We start from the raw sequence: 24,186 nt of genomic DNA, 5'->3' as shown, positions 1-24,186 counted from the left end.
TTAGAAGCTACTGCCAAACAGTTTCCCAAAGCAGTCACACCAACTTACATTCCTACCAGCAAGGGAAATTCCAGCTGATCTATATCGTTGTCAGCATTTGGTATTGCCTGTCTTTTAGTTTTAGCCATTCTAGTGGGCATGTAGTGGCATCACATTGCGGCTTTAATTTGCATTTTCCTGATAACTAATGAAAGGTGCTCAACTTCAGCAGTCATCAGGAAAATATCAAGTGATTTTTGAACTATGTATATGAATTACCTACTCAAGGAAATACATAAGTATTTTCATTATTTTTAGAAAGAATTCGTGACTCCAGGGCCCTCATTGCAAAGATCAAAGCACAAGGAATGGGTGTGTGCGTGTGTGTGTTTACATATGCATGTGGTTGTATTTAATGTGTGCACACTTGTGTTTTACTGGTTAAGGGTGACTTCTGGTTAACAGAAACTTCTCTGCATCAACCAGACAACCCTGAACAGGAAACATGAGACTCAGAGCCTCAGTGAGAGAACTGTGGTCCTGGCTCATTAATGGGGCTCAAAGGCACTTTTCTGAGCAACCATCCAAATCATCTTCCTACCTCCTTCTCCTTCAAGGGGACGTAGTATGGGAGGCTGGTCCGGATCCGTTTAGGAATTAAGAACTGGAACTTGTTTACTCCACTGTGTTGGGATGACCGCTTGTCAGTGGGTGTGCAGTAATCCTTGATGTCCCAGATCTAGGCACAAAGTGTGGGTTACTGTAGCGGTGACCCCAACACCAGCTCACTCTGTGGGCCCTCCCCCACACCATTTCTCCTCACTTTAGGGGGCAGTTCTTACTCACACCTCTCAGATACCCAGACATTCAGAGCCAGAAGGGGCCCACGGGATCTCAGCTAGCAGGCAGAAAGGGTGTGACTGGCCCAAGGACAAGATACTCTTGCCTCATGTCTCACAATGCATGAAATCAGTTCCAGAGACAGCTGATCACAGATCAGATGCATGGTTGGAGGGTGAAGGAGTTGTAGGAAGAGAATGATGGAGCACAGGACCCACTGGGGAAGGCTTCTTGGAGGCCCTTTTGAATCATGCCCTCCCTCATTTCACTGGGCACATCAGAGCAGGAGAGGGCTTCCAAGGTAACCCACCCTACCCTCTACTGTTTTACAAATGAAACCAGTAGCCAGAAGGAGTAGGGACTAGGCTAGGGCCACATGTGGCAAAGAGGTGGCCAGAACTTGGCTGACGCCAGCTCCTCAATCTTAATGCCAATTCTTCCTCACCTTGATGTGTCCTTTATTATCCCCTGTGACAAGGATGCAGTCATTTTCATCAGTGGCCATGGCGCCCACAACCACGTCCCACTTGTCTTCCAAGTCCACAGGGAACTTCCCCAGCAGGCCACCATTCCCATGGATGGACCAGGCATAGATGCAACCATCCGCGCAGCTGCTCAGCAGGGCGGCTGTGTGTGGCAGGCGAGGCCTGGTCTGCAGGAAGATTATCTGTACAAAAGATGTGAGCCTGCTCAGCAGTGCTGCCTGCTGGGCTCACCCTAACCGCTGTCCACGGTGCTGAGGGGCCCCGGCCAATCACCAGATCCAACTGGTCCCCCAACTTCCTGGATGCCCAGTGAGAATGGTAATGGGACACCACCTTTCCTACCTGGCTAGTGACAGGAGCATTTTGCTGGACTATGAGCTCCCTGAGGCTAGGGAACTGTGTCCTTTTTTGTTTAGTACTTTATCCTCAGCAATTGCAATGGTGCCTGACACATGGCACATGACCAATGAATGGTTATTAAATGAAGACACACAAGTTTGATTTGTCCTGGGCTCACACAAGATTTTCCAAGTCCTGTAACTCAACTCAAAGTGATTTGGAGAACGAACTCATTCCTCTTCATACATTTCTAGGTGATATGCTCATATTTTCCAGCCAATTGTCAAGAAAGCATTTTATCCAAATTCTTCTTCAAGTCTTGATTTGACCATGCCCTTTGCTAATTCCCCCCTCTGCTCACTGTCACCTTACATGTCACCCCTGTGGTCCACTTGGGGGCCACTGTGGGAAGTGACTGCAAGACGAGCATGAGAAGAGAGCGCTTACCTGGTACCCACCCTGCATGCGGCAGAGAGTCTGGTCATGGGGGGTGAAGTGAGAGGCCTCCCCACCTCTCCTGAGTCAGAAATTATAGTATGGTGGCTTATGTGTCCCCAAAACAAGTCACTACCACCAACAACAAAAACCCTATTTCCTAACTGTCATAGAGATCTAAAACAAAACGCTCAAACTGCTTCCCATTGGCCCAGGTGCCAAGGTCACAAAACCAGGAGTCCTTAAAGCAACAACGAAGGGCAAGCATTTCCTCACTTCATGCAAGTGTACTTGTGCACCATACAAAACGTGGACAGCACAGACAGATGAAAAGAAATTAAAATTACCCACTGAATCCCAGAAAGAATCACCATTAAGATTTTAATGCATTTCCTTCCAGCTTTTTTCTGATTGCATTGTCTACAAAGACTTTTACCAGATCTTTTAAAATTATGAAATATACATGCATGAATAGACAAATATACCAATGGAACAATAGAGAGGATCCAGAATAGGTTACAGAAGACTATGCTGGGGCCCAGGATAGGCCACCCCAAAATATCCTACAATAGCATACTGATTATTTTGAATTAAAGTTACTTGAAAAACAAAAAGGGCAGTCTGACCCAGCTGTCTCTGTTCCCCTGAAGGCAGGAAATCAATCTCCTCTGTGAGAGGCGCTCTCCCTGCATCCTGATCCCCAGAGCCAGGGATTCAGGACAGAGGAGCCGGCATAAACAGACCTTGCTAATTAACGACCTCAAGCCTAAATTCTGCTTAAATTCTTCACTATTTACGTACCTCAAATCTAAGTGTCTTTGTCCTGTCAATTCCTCACAAATTTTTGTTTCTTTGTGTAGAAGATATATATACACTGCCTGCTTTGTTCACTCTCTGAGCAGGATTTCTCTGTGATCTCCAATATGTACACATTAAACTGGGTTTTTCTCCTGTTAATCTGGTCTTGCATCAATTTTACTATTAGTCCAGCCATAAGAACACAAGAAGAGAAGAAAGGGAAATTTCCCCACTTTAACTGCTATAATATGTATGAATGATGGAATCCTAAGCCAGTGGAGAAAAAGTAAACTGTTCAATAAGTGGTATTTGAACAACTGGCTACCAATTTAGAAAAAGAAAATTAGATTCATACATCACACCTTACATAAAATTACTTAGATGGGACAAAAAACTAACTAAAAACATATAAAATCATAAATGTCTAGAAGAAAATATAACAAATTTTCCTGTGATCTTGAGATAAACAATGCCTTTCTCTATTGTCAGAAAGGAAAATAACAAAGATGGCTAGATAAAAATTAAAACTTCAGTGTGATACCACAAAGGCAGATGAAGTGTAAATATTTGAAAAATACAACAAGCCAAGGATTCATTTCCAGAGCATATAAAGAGCTCCAAGAAATTAATACAAAAAAGAATGGACAAAGCATATGAACAGACATTTAAATTCACTGAAGAAATACAGACGTCTAACAAATATAAAAAAAAGCTCAACATCACAAATAGTCAAAGAAATATCAAAAAACAATGCTATTTTCCACCTACCAGAGTGACAGAAATTAAGAAAAGGCTGCTGTCCAGCTCTGGCTCTGTGTGAGGACAAAGGCAGAGGCACACGCTGTTGAAGGGAATGGAGACCATCACAGTCTCCCTGGAGAGCAAACTGGCCTGATGTGTACGCAAGGAAGACAATCCTTTACCTTCTAGGTCCTTCTGGCTGGTCTACGAATTAAATTGACATGAGCCAGAATAACAGGAGAAAATCAAACAAAGTTTGATAATATGTATACATGGAAGTAAACCCAAGAAAAATGGCCAAGGTCAACACCTTAAACATCATCCTCAGCTAAAGACAAAGGAGGATGTTGGGGTGGGGGTAGTCAGTTACGGGAGATTACCAGAAAAAGTACAGTAAGCAAGTGTAAGGTTATTATGCAGATTTAAGTCCTTGCCTTCCACATTGATAAGAGTTTCTAGAGATAAGGTCGTCCCCCTCTTCCTGGTACAGAGAGGAAGAGATCTTACAGATGGAGACTTCCCTTACAAATGTAAATGTTTCTTACAAAAGGTAACTTCTACTTGGTTTTCAGAGCTTCTCCCCTATCTGCACTTTCTTAAAAGTAACCAATCCAATTATGTTAAGTGAAATAAGCCAGACAGAGAAAGACAACCTCTGTATGACTCCACTCATATGTGGAAGTTAAACATGTGGACAAAGAGAACAGATTAGTGGTTACCAGGGTAAAGGGAGGTAGGGAGTGGGCACAAAGGGTGAAGTGGTGCACCTACAATATGACTGGCAAATAATAATGTACAACTGAAACTTCACAAGGTTGTAAACTATCATAATCGCAATAAAAAGTAAAAAAAAAAGTAACCAACCCAAAATAATCCTCATGCCAAAGAGACATATCTTGAGGTGGCCAATTCTGCACCCCAACGACTGATCACAGCATGAACTGTGCACACTTGCTGACCCACTAGTCCCACTTCTGGGAAATCTGGCATAACTGCACAGACAGATCCATAAGGATCTCAAATTGCACCATTGTTCGTAATAGTGAGAAACTAGGAACAACTTAAAAGTCTGTCAATTAGGCATTCATTAAGTAAATTATGGCAAATCCAAAAAAACACACTGCAGCCAGGGGCAGATTTACTAGTGAAGTTCATGAAGTTCAAGGCGAAGGTCAAGTTCAATCCCCTTCTAAGGTCCTGGGAAAACCAGCAACATTTGGTGACTGCTCTAATTGTCAGCTCTGAAGGCTTCAGAATTTGTTGTCATTTGTTTTCTTATTCTAAACAAATTTTCACTTTTGTACTAATTTTTTGTGCATAATTTTGTGTTATTTTTCTTAAAGATTGACTCCCAAATTGTACAAATTTCAGGCTCCAAAAAACCTAGATCGGCACCCCGTACGAAGCTATTAAAAAGAATGAAGTAGATAGACATGCAGGCACTGAGAGGAGAAGTCGTCTACTGTACATGGCTAAGTCAAAAAAAAGCAAACAGCTCAACTACAGTCTCAAATGCTCCCAGTTTTGTTTGAAAACCAAAACCATACCTGTGTGTATATATAGTATATAGGCATTTAAAAATAAATCTCAAAGACGCACATTTGATACTTTGTAGTAGTCACTACTATACTTTAAGGAAATTTTTAAAGTTTTGTAATAAGCAACCCAAACAACTTGAAATCAACAATCCAAAGTAACATACGCACCCCTATGTTGATTGCAGCACTATTCACAATAGCCAAGACATGGCAACTATCCAAGTGCCCATCGACCGATGATTGGATAAAGAAGATGTGGCATATATACACAATGGAGTACTACTCAGCCAGAAAAAAAGACAAATCACCCCATCTGTAACAACATGGAAGGACCTGGAGAGAATTATGCAAAGAGAAATAAGCCAGACTGAGAAAGACAAACACCAGATAATGTTACTCATATGTGGAATATAAAGAAGCACAGGGACTAAGAAACCAGTTCAGTGGTTACCAGGGGAAGGGGGGTGGGGGGTGGGCACAGGGGGTGAAGGGGAGCACTTATGTGGTGACAGACAAGAAATAACGTACAACTGAAATTTCTCAATGATGTAAACTATTATGAATTCAAATTTTTTAAAAAATTTGTAATACGCATACTCCAGATCATTAAGTTTTCCCCTAAAATGGGGTTCCTCATAGCTGCACAGGATTCACCAAAACAATATGCCACAAAGAGCTCCTATTTCTGAACTGCAGAAAGCTGAGGCTTCCTCCCCAAGCCTTCCTGCACCGCCCTGGGACAGCTAGAGCTGGCGGGAGTGAGGTGAAAGGATGGTGGCAGCCTCAGAGAGGGCCGTAGGCCCCAAAGGGAGCACACAATTGGGGCTGTGTGGCCAGTGTCAGGAGTGTGCACAGTCAGGACGCTGGGCCCTAGGCAGGACAGAGCGGGACCCGTGTGGCTGGGAGGCAGGTAACCGACACTATTCCTTTTGCACTCTGCACCTGGTCCCTGAAACCTCAAACGTATCCCTCTGCTCATTTTGCAAAGAGCTGCTGGACTGAGGTTGGGCATTCCAGCCTCCCTCAGTCCAGTGGTCCCGATGGTTCTCAACCACAGAGGGACTAAAGGCCCCTTCAGAAGCAGCTGAGGCTACACCCGGGCTGGGCTTCATACCTTTCAGAGCAATTTGCCACTTCCCACCTCTTTGGTCCTCACCACTAGGGAGAGGGCCCAGGACGGGGCCTCATCTAGAGTGTAAGGGACACAGCTGTGCCTGGATCCATGTCCTTGCCTCCTTCCCAGTGCCCTTTCTGCCATACCCCACAGTCTTCGGAGGCCAGACAGAAATGGTGAGAAGGAAGACCAGACAGACGAGACACTCTCCCAGGTGTCCTTGCCCCAGCCCACTCCCACCCCTCGTCCACTAAGGAAAGGCCGGGACCAAGGGTGACCCAAGAGCTCTGGACCCTCTCCAGGGCACCATCCTGAGAAGTGTCACTCTATCTGCCCCCCAGCTCCTCAGAGGGAAGAGACTTTGCAGGTCAAGGAGCAGTGGGGGTGAAGACAGAGCTCTTAGGAGCCAGGGGCAAGGGTCAGCATCAGAAGTAAGCCCACTTCAGACAGTGCCCGGCACATGGAGACGCTCAATGAATAACTGTGCCCTGACAGGACGAGGTCACCAACCCAAAGGTGGGCTGTAAGTCCCCGATCGGATTCACAGGTTGAAAGAGACGGGGTCTTCTGGGCAATTCTGCTTCCAGGAATCCATCCTTTTGATACTCACACAAGTGCACAGAAATGTATGCACAGGGATGTCCAGTGCAATGCAGCATGTAAAGTTAAAAACTAGAACTAACCTGCCTATCAGTGGAAGACTGGCTTAACAGTTTATGATGCCTCCAAACGATGGGGCATGGTGCAACTATTAAAAAGAATGAGATAACAAAAGAATAAGCTGAATAAAAATTGCTGGTGTGAAAATATATCCAGGATACACAATTAAACAACGAAAAAGCAGGACAGCTATAATTTAGCTATAATTTTATGTCACTGGTCTAAAAATAAAAAGGACACAAGCTAAACCAATCCGTTAGCAGTGACTGTGACTACTGTGGGGATGGCATGGACTGTGGGGAGACACAGGGGACCTTTAGTTTTTACTTTGCACACAAAGTAGTTTTTCTTTTCTTTCCTTCTGTCTTTCTTTTTTTACCAATCAGCATTATTACTTTTTAAAGCTTTTTTAAAGGGTTTTTTTCTTTGGTGAGGAAGATTGGCCCTGAGCTGACATTCATTGCCAACCTTCCTGTTTATGCTGAGGAACATTAGTTAAAGGCATTTTTAAAAGAGAGGAGGGGCCGGCCCTGTGGCTGAGTGGTTAAGTTCGCACACTCTGCTTCAGAGGGCCAGGGTTTCACCAGTTCGGATCCTGGGCATGAAGACGGCACCACTCGTCAAGCCATGCTGAGGCGGCGTCCCACACGCCACAACTAGAAGGACCTACAACTAGAATATACAACTATGTACAGGGGGGTCTGGAGAGAAGAAAAAAAGAAGACTGGCAACAGATGTTAGCTCAGGTGCCAATCAAAACAATAAAAATGTAACAAAATAAAAGAGAGGAAACCACATTCAGAACGTGGAGGAGAGAATATCCAGCCCCTCAGAGCCCTCCACTCCCCCACCACAGGACCCGGCTCTGCAGGGCACTGCTCCCCTGTTCCTGAGTGCCTGGTCTCTGGAGCTGGGTGAGGGGGCACTCCTGCCCACCCTAACATAACTCTGATTCGTATTTTCACTGGGCTCACGTTAAGGACTTAGGAAACCTAGTCTCTGAATTACACTATCTCTGCAGATTAAAGCCGGAAGGGGCCTTAGGGGTCACCTCAACCATGGTGACACAGTGAGGGGCATCCAGGGTCAGAAAGGGGAAAGGCACAGGAGGAAGAGAGAAGAACAGAGGACTGGATGCACTCATGTGCTGTACCAAACACCCTACAGAGCCCCAGAGGGCATTTAATGGGATTCTGGGAATGCTGCTTCTCCCACCTCCCAGTCCAGCCCCCCAACCAGGAGGGGACACTGGTCACCTCCCTAGACAGAACCCCCATACCCAGGGAGCACCCCCCAGACACAGCAGCCCTGAAGCCAGAATCCTCAGCAGCACCATCCTCTCCTCCATGCCTCTCCAGGCCCTGGGGAGAACCAGGCTGGGCCCCTCAGGTCCCCCAGGCTCATAAGCACTGCATTTCCCGGCCCCATCCCAACAGTTGACCCCCCGGCTCACACCCCAGACCCTGCCTAAGCCTGGACAACCTTCTCCACCGATGCATTGGACTGCAGCGATATCTTCTTCATGAGTTCCCCTTTTCTCTTTTCAGCCTCTGTTAAAAGTGACTGTGTGCCACGCGGCATTCTTGACGGCTTGGGGCTGCCAGTGTTGAGAGGTTTCTGGAAAGCAAAATGGGCCTCCAAGGTCATCATGAGGGGGTCCCCCTACCCTACGGGGGAACAAAGACCAGAGGCAGATGCTGAAAGAGCAGCCACCCCAGCCCCATTGAGTAGACACACCACGCTGTGAAAGGTACAGCCAGTATCTGACGGATCCTCTGATCCACTCTGAGGCTGGCAAGTCTCATTTTAAGTTACCAGCAGCTTCCACTCTCAGAGCAGAGACCTGAGTTTGCCTTTGGGGAAGCCCCCTTCTCAGTCCCACAAGAGACAGCTGGCTAAAGGTGAGGATCGTGGGGTGTATATACCCAAGGTTCTAGAAGATCTGAATGCAGTGGTGCGGCCCTAATACTTCGAAGGTGGTATGAGCGTCTTATAGTAACGTACAGTGTGAGCATCTCACAGCAGAACCGTGTTCTAGCAGGTCATGTGGGATCCAGGTCTGGGCTGCTATGCCTGACTAGGATTGCGTGTTTGGGGAAGGAGGGGTTTCTCATTCAAGCCTCAGCTCCCAGGAACTGGAATCAGACTTCAATTGCTGAAAGAATCGGACTGGCTCCCCAAGCCCCACCCAAGATTACTGTATTGAGGGTCTGAGGCCAAACCACCCCTGTGAGTAGGGAGAGCAATTCCCCTGCTCTTTCCCCCTACTGCCCCCAAAACAGGACCATCAGTCCAGCCTGGAAGGGTTAACCATGGGGCAGAGACCAGGGCTCAGAGGAGGAGGGAAGTGGTTCCCCTGCATCTGGGCCTCATGCCCCTGAGCCCGGTCCCCAGGGCAGTGAGACTTGCTGGGGGTGGTAGGCAGGCCCAGCGCCTCCTCTCTACCGGGGCAACGTGAGCTGGAGGCCTGAGAGAGCAGCCCAGGAGCTGACCGCTGGTGTAGGCTCCCTGGATTGTCTTCCCTCCAAGTCCCGGCCCCAAGCTTGCACAGCCTGGGGTCTGGCATCAGCCGTGCTCTGGGAAGGGACTGTGCCCAGGCTCGAGGCAGCAGAGCAGGCTAGACACTGTGCCTAATCAGGAGGGGCCTTGTCCGTGTCAAGACAAGGGAACTGACGGACCTAAAGGCGCTCCAGAAAAATCTCCTCCAAGTGAGAAAACAAACACACAACAGCAAACTCAGGGGTCTGGAGAGTGAGGGTGGTGGCTGGGTTCGGCACTCGCTCCCACCTGCAGGGGCACAGGCCTGCCTGGGTCCTTGTCTCTGGATTGTCTCATCACCGGGGGGGCTGACGTCAGGGTCCGTCTCAGGTTGGCATTGGCCACAGTCTTCTCACTGGAGTCCTGGGGCTGCTCTGAGCTCCTGTGGGCCCACGTCAGCCGCAAGCAGGATTTGCTGGGACAGTGCATCTGGCCCAGGAAGTCGTCCGCTGCTCGCACCTGTGCCACAGAGTGAGCAGCCTGAGGCACTGCAGTGTCCCAAAGGCAAGTGCAGAGTGCCTGGCCCCACGCTGCCACCACATGGCTCTCCAAGGGCCCCAGGGCTGGCTTCCCTGAAATGCAGGACCCATAAAGGCCTTGAAACAGAGCTTATAACCCTGAGTGCCCCCAGGCAAGAGACTGTTCCCATGAGGAACTCAGTCCCCCCGTCTGTAAAATGGACAGTGGTTTCCAAATGTTTTTGAGGTTGTTTTTAATCTTAAGGGAAATTCCAAAGTGTAAGATTGATAGAAAGCTGAGCTGCTCTGGGAGAGGCCCCTGCAATAGCCTCCTAGCCTCTCCCCTCAACACATTTGGAAAACTACTGGATGAGGTGGCCTTTAAGGCCCCTTCCAGCTTTGATCTGCAAAGATACAGTAATGCAGAGACTGTATGGGTTTCCTGGTGCCCACGCGAGCTCAGTGAGCCTGGAGTGGTAACATGTAACAGCAATGGGTGAGGTGTGAGCCACCTTAAGGACAGGGTAATCTACCCAAGAGAACAAGACAAGCACACCAGGCATGGAGTCAGACTGCCTGAGTTTGGATCTATCACTCCTTGGTTTTGTGACCTCAGGCAAGATGCTTAACCTCTCTGTCCCTCAGTTTCCTCACCCGTCAACTGAGAATTATAGAAACTACCACCTACCTACGTAGCTCCCAATCTCCTCCAGAACAAGTCCCCCCAGTCCCCTCTCCTTCCCGGGGTGCTCCCTACCCCCAGGCCCACAGCCGAGAGAAAGGAGAGAGGAGGGGTGTTCCTGTTGACCATACCCTCTTGGGCGTCAAGGGCAAGGGGCTCTCAGAAGCATTGAAATTGAAGATGGGCCTGAACATGCTGACATTCCAGAAGAGGATGTCCCCGTTGTAGGAGGAGGTCCCGAGGAACTGGTTCTGGTACTTGGCCATGCTCAGGACGTCCTCCTTGTGGAAGGTCTGCCAGTGGTAGGACAAGAGCACTGGCTTGGCCTTGTGGAACCTGCACACATGCCAGAGGCAGGAGAGCTGAGAGAGCAGCCTTAGTGCTCCCCCGGGGAACACCGAGGCCTTTAGGATTCTGGGAGCCGACTCAGAGGAGGACGCTCAGGCGTCGGAGCAGGCTGAAGCCCTGCCCCACCGACCTCATTTACTAAGCACCCACTGTGTGCCTCCTATAAAGGCCCTGTCCTGGGGCTTTACAGAAACTAATCTTACAGATTCACCCCATTTAGACACTCGAGCAAGGACTCAGGTTTAAAGAAGGGGAGACCACGGCCCTGGAAAGGCCCTTTGGAGAGGAAGGGGCCTTGCACATGCTGTACTCCTGCCTGGAATGTTCCTCTGTCCCAAGCCCTCGCTGCTTCACTGAGACCTCTCCTGCTCATTCTTCAGATCCCACTCCACCCACGACATCCTCAGAGGAGCCTTTTCTGACCACCTAAGGCGGAATCAGATTGCCGTCCCCTCCCCGTAGAAACTCAGCAGACTTTATCAATAGAAATGAAGTTATTTGATTAGTCTCTGCCTCTGACTAGAAGCCCCAGGAAGACGGAGACTCCATCCTTCTTGTTTATACCCAACCCCAGCACCTAGCACAAAGTCTACAACATATCAGCCTCAAGAAGTGATGAAGAAATCCATCAGTAGATGAAGCATTGGACATTACCCATCACTCATTTCCTGCCTGGAGTTTCAACCAGCAGCAACGCCAGGAGTGAGGAGCCCGTTGGAAGTAGAGAGAATGGTCAGCTGCCCTTATCCACCCACACGCACCTTGCTACTCACCTGAAACAAGTGATTCTCTTACTCCACCCAGTCACGTAGAACACATTGTTCATATGGACAATCCCACTAATCTGTTGAAGATGAAAGAAAGAATGCTAAGGCACCTCAGAGAAAACGGCCCGGGCCCTGAACGTCTTCCTAGCGGTATCAAGCAAGAAGTCCAGACTCTCCATGATGACAAGAATCCCCCAGAGGCGGTGCCACCATCTATTTCTCAGAGTGCTCTCACATCCCATCATCTCACTTGATGGACTTGGAGGAGGCAGACAGCATAGGCATCCATGTGCATTATTTAGGGGGATAACTGGGAAACAGACAAGTGACTTGGCTCAGGTAAGTAACTGAGCGATAGGATCTGGACCAAACCCCTGGCTGCTTGGCCAAGTGCTCCTTCTGAGCTGGTTAAAGGGCTGTGTCACAGGCGTTAGTAATGGGCTCAAGTTCCAAAGAGGGACTGCTGGCTTTGCTCCATGCCACACCCACAGACTATCCCTAGAACCCTGGCAGGCATTTCCCAAGGAGGGGTGAGCGTGGGTGCCTCTGAACCCGACCCCAGCTAGAAACGCAATCCAGAGCCCTCAGCCGTGGGCTAAGAAGAAAGGAAGGAGGAGCCGACACTTGTAGACAGGTACTAAGCACAGGCCCTGTCACCTATCATCATTTTATAGGTGAGGACACAAAGGTTCAGGGAGGCACAAAGCCAGGCTGTCTATGCACAGCCATTCAGGGTGGCACAAAAAATACTATGTCCCCGGGTTATGGAAGCTGTGCTGTGCTTCTCAAGAGGCGCCCCCGGCCCCGGCTGACTGCCCGGACTGACCTCCAGCTGATCCTGGGAGGGGAAGGTCAGCAGGCATTCGCCGATGCTGTGGTTCCACATCTTCACGGTGCCGTCCTGCAAACCTGTGAGCAGGCACCGCTCCGACTCATCCAGGGACATGGCAGTCAGCTCCACGTCCTCGTCACCGGTCACAGAGAACTCCAGCATCCTCCTGCCCGTCACCATCTCCCACACGCTCACTATGCCACTCAGGGAGCCACTCACCACCTGCAGGGGAGCACACGGCTGGGGCTCCTGGCGAGGAGAGCGCCCCCACTCCCAGGGGCGGCCTCTACACGTCGGGCTGGCTTTAGACTGAGAAGACAGTCATTCAGGGCCCCTGCTGCAGGAGAAGCCCCTCTTGAAACAGGCCTTCCTCTGCTCTGTAGCACAGGGCAGAGCAAACTGGCACAGCTCTTTTAGAAGACACCAATTTAGTGAAATCCCCTTTAACTTAGAAATGGCATCTATCAGAATCTATCCAGAGAAAATAACCTCTAACTTGGAGAAGACGTTTACTGAAGCATCATTAATCATAGGAAAAACAAAAAACGGGAAACGCTAACTGCCCCCTAAGTAGGAAAACGCTGAGAGTAAAGGATGGTCACGGGACTTGATGCAACATCTACTGCCACCACAACCGGAACAAGGCAACAGCAGCAGGCGAGGCTGTTTCAGAAGACCCCTCCTGCTGAGAACATCCAGGAAAGCTGGGGGAGGGATGTTTTTGCAAGCTGGTTGAAGACACTGAAGAGCCCTAAGGTATGCAGGATGGTGGTGCCGGAGCCAGGATGGGAGGGAAGCCCAGAGAGGTGAGCTCTGGCCCCGTGTGGCCAAGGGTAAGGCAGCCTGCCCTGCCTGGAGCGCAGGCCAGAAAAGAGGTCACCAGGGGAGTGGGCAGAGGGCCCAGGAGCCCTTTCTGTTCCTACACTTGAGAAACCATGTGCTCAGCTGCCCTGCCTGACCCAGAGATCTCTACTCAGGACCAGGGTGCTGTCTGTGGCCTGGGCCTCCCTCCCTTCCCACAGTGGACAAAGCCGAACGAGGGCTTCCCGGGAAAACGGCACCCAGGAACAGCACCCACCCTGAGAGCCTTGCAGAGCAGTCACACCCAGTGTGCCATCTTACCCTCCGTGTAAGCAAGGTGGCTCCTCCAGAACAGACCCGAGGCAGTGGCCAGGGGCACACAGGCCTGGAGGAATTAGGATCCGCTGACCAAGCAGTGGGGCTCCGACATCCTCTTGGGCCGGCCCCTCTGCAGGGCTGCCTCTCGTCCGCACCCTGCCGCCCACACCACCATCAAATCCCCACCGCCTGTCCTGACCACTCCGTGGACAGGATCTGGACCCAGCGGGAGGCTGCGGTGCCACCCGTGTCACCGGCACTCCCGCCAGCCTAAGAGGCAGCTCGGGCCCACTCACCTGCTTAAAGAGCTTGCTGTAGAGGACGTTGCACAGCGGGGTGCTGTGGGTCGTGATCTTCTCCCCGGCCTTCCCAGGCCCCTGGGTCTCTAAGTACCCTTTCAGGATCCCAATCTGCAGGGGTGGGGAGAGGGGCAGCAGCTGGGCAGGTAGAGGGCTCTGCCCTCAGTGACTGGCCCCCGGGAGAAACTCCCAACAAACGGACACCCAGACATCCTGACTGCACGCAGGCCTGGGCCCAGCAAGGCCCCACGGCTCTCAGCATGCCTGCTGATATGTACCTCTCACCTCTACTCCACAGGCCCAACTCTCAGAGAGTGGGGCTCCCAAACCCTAGTGTTCCTAGAACCCCAAAGTCCAAGTCCAAATTCCCTCCTATAACTTCTGAGAAGCATAAAGCCTCAATCTGATATCCCCTCCTCCAGGAAGCCTTCCCTGACTACCCTGCCCCAGGCTAGGCTAAGGATCCTATCTCTGTGTTCCATGAAGCCCCTAGCACACATCTCCATCATAACACACAGCATTTTCTGCTAAAATTATCTGTTCTCCTTCTATCAGCTGAGTTCCTCGAGAGATGGGACAGTGTCTAATTAATATACTCTCTGCTTCTGACAAAGAGCAGGGGGTTGACGTTTGATGACTTGAAATGAACTTCAAAGGTCCATTTAATTCAACAAATGCCGGCAGCCAGCCCAGCACTCAGCAGAGATGAAGGAATCCACAACCTCCCTTCTCAAGAAACCTGCCGTCTGGGGGACAGACAGCCAAGGGCACAAGGATGACGTATGTGTCCCCTGACAGGGTGGCCTGGCCAACGGAGGGGACAAGGCCTTAGTGGGGCTACCCCTTCCTCTCAAACACAAATGACCCCCTCGTCCCCTTTCTAGACAGAACCTCCCCATCTTCTGGCAGCCCCCTGAGCTCCCATCTCGTCACAGGCCCCACCGTCACCCGGGACAGCCTGCCCCTGTGCTTCTCCCACTCTGTCCTGTCCTCTGGGACACATGGGCACCAGCGAGGTCACAGCACCCAGACGGTCTCCACACCTCATCTCTCCAGGTTCTCCTTCAGAGGGGCTGGTCGGGCCTGGGCCCTGCTTCCTGGAGCTCACGATTTGGCAGGAAAGAGAGTCATGTAGCCGCGAGAGGACACAGTTACAAAGGCCGCGATGGAAAGGAAGCACAGGGCCACTGGAGCTCAGAGGGGGCCACCTAACCCAGCCTGGGGGTCAGCGTGGGCTTCCAGGAGGAGAATCTAGGGCATGGACAGGGCGGGAAAGAGCAGAGAGAGCAGCAGCACAGAGGGTGACAGGCTGGGTGCCTACAAACGGTCTTCCAGGAAATCACAAGAGATGGGAGCCTCGGGCCAGGCCACAGGGTCTAGGAGTTTTGTCCTCATGTCATGAAGAGTAGACTTGGGAGGGACAGGATGCAACCAGCCCTCGAGCGCCCTCTGGGACGTCAGGCCCCAGCCACGGGGCCACCCTGTGTGCGCAGCCATGACCCGCCTCCTGCGCAGACTCACCGAATAGGTGCTGCAGATGAGGGTGTTGTCGTTCTTGTGGAAGTAGGCGCTGGTGATGGGGCAGTTTCCCAGGGCAAAAAGCTTCCCGCAGAAGGACTGGAGGCATATGTAGTCCTGCATGTCCCACACGCGGATATTCTGGGCGTGGGACACAGGCAGAGAGGCCGAGAGTGGATCCTTGGGGATGCGGCCAGCACCTGAGGCCTCGGGGAGCTCCCGGGAGCAGGACCAGGGGTACACAGTGCAGGCACTTCCAACACACCCCCACTGCACTGTGTCTGCCACAATCACAGCTCTACGACAGGGACGCTGCCTTAGGCTCAGGTGAGGAAACCGAGGCACAGTTCCACCCCAGCCTTCCCCCAGGGCCTCTCCCCTACTTGAGCAGCTGCGCTCAGTGGCCAAGGATGAAGACCAAGCAAGCCCGCATGCACCCCTGCAGACCCTCCCCGGCTCCCGCTCCCGCTTCCCTCCAGTAAAGCCAGGCAGGACACAGTGTGGCTACCAACATCACTGCCAAAAAGGCCCGCCTGTCCCCAGAGTAGCCCCCTGGAGTTCATCCCGAGTTGAAGAACTGTCCCTAGAGAGGCCCCATCTCCATGCTCCTCACTGCTCAGAGGCATCGGCAGGGAGCTGGACAGGGCACAGACTCGGGGTCGACCAGAATCGAGTCTGCAGCCCAGCTCCGCCTAGCATTGACCGGGAAGATTTTAGCAAGTCTGTGCCTGTCCCCCGACCCCTCCAGCCTCAACTCCCTCATCAGAGGGGAGGATGCCCGGCTCCCAGGGCTGCCAGGGGAATTCGAGACAATGGGAAGTGTGAGGATGCGGTGGGAGGGTGGCCTGGGTAACCCAAGGGCCCTGCCAACTCTCCATCTACGGAGCCCTGGAAGACACCAACTTGTCCCCTGACGGAGGGCCTTGGAGCTGCTGGCCTGCATCCCCACACCGGCCAAAACGCCCGAGCAGCCCAGCAAAGGGGGCAGTACCTGAACCAATAGCTGCAGAAGAGCAACGCAACGGGGCCTGAGCAGGGGAGCCTCGGGCACTGAGAAGGGGCCACTGGGAGGGCCGAGAGGGGCAAGTCTGTGTGTGTGTGGGGGGAGGGAGGGAAGGGCTCACAGGGACTGTGCACCGACTGTGAGCCAGGCACATGCTGCTCTTTGCCACCAGCTCTCCTCCAAACCACGCAACGACCCACTCCAGGGATGAGACTGAGCCAGGCACACGCTGCTCTTTGCCACCAGCTCTCCTCCAAACCACGCAACAACCCATTCCAGGGATGAGACTGAGGCTCAGAAAAGGGAAGGGCCCTGCCCAGAACCACAATGGACAAAGCCAGGCTGGGCTACATGGGAACCCAGCTCTGGTGGGCTGCTCAAGGCTGGGCTCAGGCCTCTACCGGGGGCTGTTGGAGACCCAGGGCCCCCTCATGGTGGTTCCACCTAGGGCACTTCCCTCTGGGCCTTAGGCCAGGAGCGGGACCAGGGACAGGGAGGCCACACCATTTCCCCAGGCCTCAGGCTCCTGCCAACTGCTGGCCACATGGCTGGCCAAGGTAGATCATTAGCCCTGGGCCAGCATCTTTCCGGGGACGCTGTGGGGGGCATAAGGGCCATGCTCCACAAGGGGGGCACCTTGTCCTTGGAGACACTGAGGAGGATGCTGCTGTTCTGGCTGTTCACAAGGATGTGTGTCACTGAGGTCTGATGCCCCTTCATCAGCCACACAGGCTTTTTCGAAAAGAAGGGGTTCCACAGGCGGATGAGAGGATCATAGCCACCGGTCACTGGGGTCAAAAATGGGTATCAGCCACGGGGAGGCCTACCCTTCTCCTGGGGCCAGACCTCAGACCCCAGCCAGGCTTGGCAGATGGGGGGGCATCGCTGTGACCCCTCCCCCTCCCCCTCCTGCACCACCCCCTCCAACACGCCACGCAGAGCCCGTGTCACCACATCACACCCGCGCCCATGAGTGGGACCGGAGAGGTAGGAGAGGAGGCCGGACACCGCACGGCCTCCTCCTCAGCTCTGATGGTCCCCGAGCCCCTAGCGGCCCTCACCTCAGCCCCGCCAGGCCAGCCGCTGCTGCGTGACATGGAGATTACTTACCCAGGAAGTTCTTGTCTGGGCAGTAATCGAAGCAAAGAATTCCTCTTCTCAAGTTCAGCACTGAAAACCTACAACAGCAAAGAGGGAAGGCCGAGGGCTGGGAGCAGTGGCCTCAGGGAGTCTCTGGGCCTGGGGAGGGAAGGAGCTGGAGGCAGGGGCCTGGGAGGAGCAGCCCCAGAAATCCTGACCAGGCTCACCCTGCCGCCACGCCAGGGCCCAGCACCGCAGGCAGAGTGGCAGCCGCGGGTCTCGGCCCAAAGCCAGCAGCTCGAGGAGAAGGCACCCACCTCTCGCCTGTAGGGGAAAGCAGCCCCCAAAACAGGAGCCGCTCCCCACAGGTGTAACACATTGGCCTCATTCCAAGGGCAAACTTAACTTGATCTGCACCTCACCTACACCGGAACAGGTGTCCCCAACCCATGACACAAATCAAAAAAAGGGGAGGGCGTTCCAAGGGCCAGGGGCAAGGGCAGAAAGCTCCTGGGTGCCCCTGCTCCGGGCTGGCCCCATGCTGGGTGCTGCTCCTGTGTCACCTGGACCCCTCCCACAACCCTGAAGAGTGTCATCAGCCCTGTGCCACGATGAGGACACAGAAAGGAGAAGTTAAGGAGCTTGCCCAAGGTCACATGGCTGGCAAGATGGGGGTCAGGATTCAGACCCAGGGTGGGCATGACAGGAAGAGGCAGAAGGCTCAGCAACTGGTGCTCCAGGAAAGGAAGAGGTGAGGCTGGGAGGGCCAGGGTGATTCTGGGAAGCCAGCAGCCCTCACAGGTCCAAGGGCCCTGGAAGCTCTGTGCCTTTGCACATGCTGTTCCCTCTTATCCACACATCCTGTCCTGCCAGCTCCTTCTGCTCAAACTCTCTTCAGAACTCCACTCAAAGGCCCCAGCTGTAGGGACTCCAGCCCTCTAATGCAGCATGCCCCACTGAACCTGCCCCTGCACTGGCTCCTCTGCCACTCCCGCGGCCTGAGCCCGTTGCCTGGGCATCATCCTGGAGGCTCCCTCTCCCGCACTTTCAGCATCCAGCTGGGCCCCAAGTCCCTTGCCCACATCCCACCACAGCGCTGACCTCTGCTTAGGACAGACCCCTTCATCTGTGTCAGCCTCCCAGGGGTCTCTCAACCTCCAGTCTTGATCCCTCTCCAGTCTGCTCTCCCCTCCACAGCCAGAAGGATCCCTCTAAAAACCAAACTTCAGGAAGAACATATCGAATACATGTATTTCATTTATTGTCCAACCAGATACATCTCCCTCCATGCGTACGAGTGCAGAGAAATATTCTGGAAGAATGGACACAAAAGCATTACAAGAAATTATTTCGGGCTGGCTGACTCATTCATTTGACAAACATTTACTGGCTCCTACGCCCTTCCAGGATGGCCAGAGGCGTAGATATGATGCCCCTGCCTTCACAGAGCTTTCCTTCAGGAGGGAAGCAGCACAAGCAAGTAAAGGAACAGAGAGACAGGGAGATGGACCTTTACAATCACGGCCAATCCTGCAGGGAATAAACAGGCGGCTTTGACAGGACAGCTGAAGGAGACCAGGTCTGCAGATGACTGCTGTGCAGGGAAGGGACTGGAAGGTCAGAGAGGACACAGCAAAGGCCATGGCAAGCAGTCCAGGTGGGAGATGATGGTGGCTTTACCTAGGTGGTGGTGGCAGACGTGAGAGAAGGGGGAAAGCAGGGGAGATGCAGTGGGTCACTCATTCCTCCCCAGTTCCTCCATCAGAGTCACTGTTGGCTCCAACCACCTGAGGAACTCATCTCAGGCTGGCTTCCAGGAAGCCAGACGCTGAGGCCCACACTGCCTTGGAGGCAGAGTTTGGGGTGGCAATGCCAGACCCCACTTGCAGAGGCCACGCCCCAAGGTCATTGCCAGGAACAGGAGACCAGCAAGCAGTCAATGGTGCCACCTGCTGGCCAATGTGTGTACTGCATTCAGGCAAGAAGAAAGGGTGCGGTGCGCCATACAGCCAACCTGCCCCCAGACTGTATATCAGGTCCCCCCATCTCCACTCCACTGGCCGGCTCCAGGCCACCATCATACGTAGCCTGAGTTATTACAATGGCATCCACACTGGTGTCCCCGTCGCCACTCCTGTCCATGTACACTCTACTTGCAACAGAGCAGCCAGAGGGGTGCTCCCACACATCAGACCGCACAGTTGCTCTGCTCAAAATCATCTTAGAATCTTGTTTATATCCTATTTCAAATATTGTAAAAAGACATTTTGAGACATTTGGGGGAAGATTAACTTGGACTAGGTACTAGAGATATTAAATCATTATACTATTTTCTCTACTTTTGTGTCTGAAATTTTTCATAATAAAAATGTTTAAAACACAAAAACGAAAAAAAAACAAGAGCACATGAGACAAAGAAGAGCAATGCAAAGGCCCTGGGGCAGGAGCATGCCTGAGTCACAAGGGGGAAGAGGTGAGATGAGGAAGGCAGCAAGCCAGACCACAGAGGCCCCACGAACATGGTGAGGTGATCCCCCTGATGCCCTCCTGCCACTGACACCCCATAAAGCAAGAAGCTGAATGAAACACATCGCAGACGTGAGGTCCTACTACCACCAAAGCAGAGAGGCGAACCTCAGCAAACCAGCTCCAAGCAAGATCCTGAACCCTGTCCCACTCACAGCACTGAAGACAAGGCCGAAATTTGCCCACTGCCGCGGACATTCTCCAAGGCACCGCCTCCACCCTGCAGTGAGTTCCTGGACTTGGACAGCAATGTGCAGAGTCCTCTTTGGTTAACAAGACACTGGACGTACAATGAGGCCTGGGACACAACCCCAGGTCAAACGTCTGCTCCAAGACAGGCACCTCCCCTCCCTAAGCCACAAGTTTCCCATCTGTAAGCTGAGGGGTTGCACTAAACTAGCCCTACCATTCCAGGTGTGAGCTTCCCTCTGGAAAACAACTGGGACAGAAAAGGACAGACGGAGATGGGGCCTGAATGGCTCTCAGTCTCCTCAATGTGCCTCACCCAGTTGCTCCCCCAGCATGGGTCTCAAATCTCCTGCTCTTCCCCCAAGACGTGCCTGAGGCTGCAGCTCATGATTCGGCTGCTCAGAGCAAAATGTCACAGACCCAAAGGCTCCCGAGGGTAAAGACCTGAACAGGAGGAAGATGCAGAGGAGGGAAGGAATCCTTAGGAGGAAAGACATACCGTGAAAGGCATAGTGACAGGTCCCCCTGACCAGATGAAGCAGGCCCTTCGGTAACAGAGTGAGCCAGTGGGGACTGGATAAGGGCAGGGGGGCCACAGGACTCCAATTATATTTATAACATTTTAATTTGTTACAGGGATAACGTACGCATATTTCCTCGTGTGACTAATAAGAAAAAAGAAAGAAAAGGAAAAAATTCACTCCAGGGTAGAGGACTCGAGAATGAAGGAAATAGATGAGAAGTGTCTCCACAGAACAAATGCCCCCATTACTGAACACAAGCCATGTACACATTCACTCGCATAACCCTTGAGGGAGTGACCAGAGTGCGTTCTCACGCCCTTTGACAGAGGAAGAAACTGAGGCTCACAGAGGGGAAGTGACTTGCATTCATTCCTTCATTCAGGAAACGCTTTTTTTTTTTTTCTAAAGATTGGCACCTAACAACTGTTGCCAATCTTTTTTTTTTTTTTTTCTGCTTTTTCTCCCCAAATGCCTTCAGTACATAGTTGTATATTTTAGTTGTGGGTCCTTCTAGTTGTGGCATGTGGGATGCCACCTCAGCGTGGCTTGATGAGCAGTGCCATGTCCGTGCCCAGGATCCAAACCAGCAAAACTCTGGGCCACCGAAGTGGAGCGTGTGAACTCAACCACTCGGCCACGGGGCTGGCCCCAGGAAACACTTTTTGACTGCCTACTTTCACTACGTCCCAGCTTCTATGCTGAGTTTTGCAGATAAATTGGCGGGCGAAAGAGGCCTATGATATTTTTGCCACTGGTGGCAATGCCAGAATGATGGTTAAAACCAACTCCAGAGGCCACCTTCTAACCAGCACACCCACCGTGGGCCCGGAGGACACGCGTGCTTCCTCAGACCAGGCATGATCCGCAGGACTCTGCCGTGCGCACAGGACATGCCACCGTCCTGGGGGTGGCCACTCTCAGCAGGAATGAAGCCAGCTCCCTGGGGGCACTGTCACCACCCGCCCCCGCCCAGCCCCACCACCCCAGCCTGGAGAGACGTGCGCTTACTTGGGATTCTCGGGGGCTTTGGATGGCAATATCGTCAGCACCAGAGAGGACTTCTCAATGGCTGAACAGGAGGCCACCAGGTTCAGCTGGGGGATGAACTTGACCTGTTGGCACCAGTTGGGATGCAGAGCCTGGGAAGAGAGCAGCGGTGGTGGGAGACCCAACCCACGGACAGCCTCCAGGCCTGTTCCCCAGAACACAGCAAGTGCTGGGGGCCGACCGGGCCCGGAGATCGCCGAGCCCAACGCCCTTCTGCCGACTACAGCTCTGACGAAGTGATCTGACCCTGCAGTCCTACACCAGGTCCTGCGACCAGGGGGGTGTGGCCATCGCTTCTCAGTGAAAGGGCTTAAAAGTACTTAAGGCTGCTGCTCGTGAAATCTTGCTTATAAGCTGGAGGACAGGCAAGGTCAGGCCCAGACCAGTACTGTCTGTCAGCCCACCCAGGGGAAGGACAGATGAACTGCAGCCTGCCTAGTCCACAGTCTCTGCATCCACGGCCCAGCACAGAGCGGCCAGCGCCCCCAGCCCCACCGCTCCCTCCATGTTAGTCCACAGTCTCTGCATCCACGGGCCAGCACAGAGCGGCCAGCGCCCCCAGCCCCACCGCTCCCTCCATGTTAGTCCACAGTCTCTGCATCCACGGCCCAGCACAGAGCGGCCAGCGCCCCCAGCCCCACCGCTCCCTCCATGTTAGTCCACAGTCTCTGCATCCACGGGCCCAGCACAGAGCGGCCAGCGCCCCCAGCCCCACCGCTCCCTCCATGTTAGTCCACAGTCTCTGCATCCACGGGCCAGCACAGAGCGGCCAGCGCCCCCAGCCCCACCGCTCCCTCCATGTTAGTCCACAGTCTCTGCATCCACGGGCCAGCACAGAGCGGCCAGCGCCCCCAGCCCCACCGCTCCCTCCACGTTAGTCCACAGTCTCTGCATCCACGGGCCAGCACAGAGCGGCCAGCGCCCCCAGCCCCACCGTTCCCTCCACGTTAGTCCACAGTCTCTGCATCCACGGGCCAGCACAGAGCGGCCAGCGCCCCCAGCCCCACCGCTCCCTCCATGTTAGTCCACAGTCTCTGCATCCACGGGCCAGCACAGAGCGGCCAGCGCCCCCAGCCCCACCGCTCCCTCCACGTTAGTCCACAGTCTCTGCATCCACGGGCCAGCACAGAGCGGCCAGCGCCCCCAGCCCCACCGTTCCCTCTATGTTAGTCCACAGTCTCTGCATCCACGGGCCAGCACAGAGCGGCCAGCGCCCCCAGCCCCACCGTTCCCTCCACGTTAGTCCACAGTCTCTGCATCCACGGGCCAGCACAGAGCGGCCAGCGCCCCCAGCCCCACCGCTCCCTCCATGTTAGTCCACAGTCTCTGCATCCACGGGCCAGCACAGAGCGGCCAGCGCCCCCAGCCCCACCGCTCCCTCCATGTTTGTCCACAGTCTCTGCATCCACGGGCCCAGCACAGAGCGGCCAGTGCCCCCAGCCCCACCGCTCCCTCCATGTTTGTCCACAGTCTCTGCATCCACGGGCCCAGCACAGAGCGGCCAGTGCCCCCAGCCCCACCGCTCCCTCCATGTTTGTCCACAGTCTCTGCATCCACGGGCCCCAGCACAGAGCGGCCAGTGCCCCCAGCCCCACCGCTCCCTCCATGTTTGTCCATGTTTGAAGGTGGTCTGCTCCCAGAGCCTGCAGTGCAGGAGAACATTATCTGCTGCAACTTGGGCCACAAAAGGCTGAGACCCACAAGGCAAGGGGCTCTGCACTGGAGCTCCAGCTCTGTGGTCTGGCCCGGGCTCGGCCTCCCAACCCAGAGATCTCCTCTCTGGGACAAGAATGGAGGAGGTGAGGTGGGGGCTGACCAGGCTCTGAGCTGGGTTTCACAGGCACTGTCTCACCCAGAGTCTGTCATCGTGAAGGCAGAATCCAAGGCCCTGCACGGAACCGGGGACACTTAGCAACTCGGAGGGAAAACCAAGGCCAAGATGAGATGCCCACAGAAGGTGGAAAAGAAGGCGGGCTAGGGTGTGACTCTTCCTGAGAGGGTCCCAGGGCCTGAATGATCCAACCTGCTCGAAAAGAAGCATTTATGGGTTTTGGACCACTCAACTTGGACTGCCCTGAGTGTCAGATTCATTCATTCACACATGCGTTCATTTGTTCAACAAATGCACTGGGAGCCCACTTACACCAGGTGCTATTTCAGGCACTGCGACAGAACAGAGAACACCACACACTAAGGGCCTGTCCTCAAGGAGCTGTCAATCTCCTGAAGGTGACAGGATGAGAAACCACTGGAGGGACAATACGAAGTTGGGAGGTGGTAAGCTGTGATATTGTGATTTATAATTAGAAACATATATTTGGTGTCTG

At 53.2% G+C, this 24,186-nt stretch overlaps 1 protein-coding gene across 4 annotated transcripts in view; it reads right to left on the bottom strand.

The window, feature by feature from the left end:
• EFCAB8 (EF-hand calcium binding domain 8) overlaps positions 1-24,186 on the bottom strand; it is a 66,705-nt gene that overhangs the window by 19,690 nt on the left and 22,829 nt on the right. For 3 of the 4 annotated variants that reach the window (XM_070588008.1, XM_070588010.1, XM_070588011.1), the window contains 12 exons: positions 21,821-21,951; positions 17,604-17,671; positions 17,130-17,281; positions 15,494-15,631; positions 13,970-14,083; positions 12,549-12,776; positions 11,729-11,799; positions 10,739-10,943; positions 9,717-9,926; positions 8,412-8,546; positions 1,265-1,486; positions 581-718 (listed from right to left, as the gene is read on the bottom strand). In XM_070588008.1, the coding sequence (XP_070444109.1) occupies positions 581-718; positions 1,265-1,486; positions 8,412-8,546; positions 9,717-9,926; positions 10,739-10,943; positions 11,729-11,799; positions 12,549-12,776; positions 13,970-14,083; positions 15,494-15,631; positions 17,130-17,281; positions 17,604-17,671; positions 21,821-21,951 (1,812 nt within the window). The remainder of the gene's footprint in view (positions 1-580; positions 719-1,264; positions 1,487-8,411; positions 8,547-9,716; positions 9,927-10,738; positions 10,944-11,728; positions 11,800-12,548; positions 12,777-13,969; positions 14,084-15,493; positions 15,632-17,129; positions 17,282-17,603; positions 17,672-21,820; positions 21,952-24,186) is intronic. The other variant, XM_070588009.1, reaches the window with a different exon arrangement.

The sequence above is a fragment of the Equus przewalskii genome, chromosome 21 (genome assembly GCF_037783145.1).
Source record: "Equus przewalskii isolate Varuska chromosome 21, EquPr2, whole genome shotgun sequence".
Taxonomy (NCBI): Eukaryota; Metazoa; Chordata; class Mammalia; order Perissodactyla; family Equidae; genus Equus; species Equus przewalskii.
This window is presented reverse-complemented; position numbering and strand designations above follow the sequence as displayed.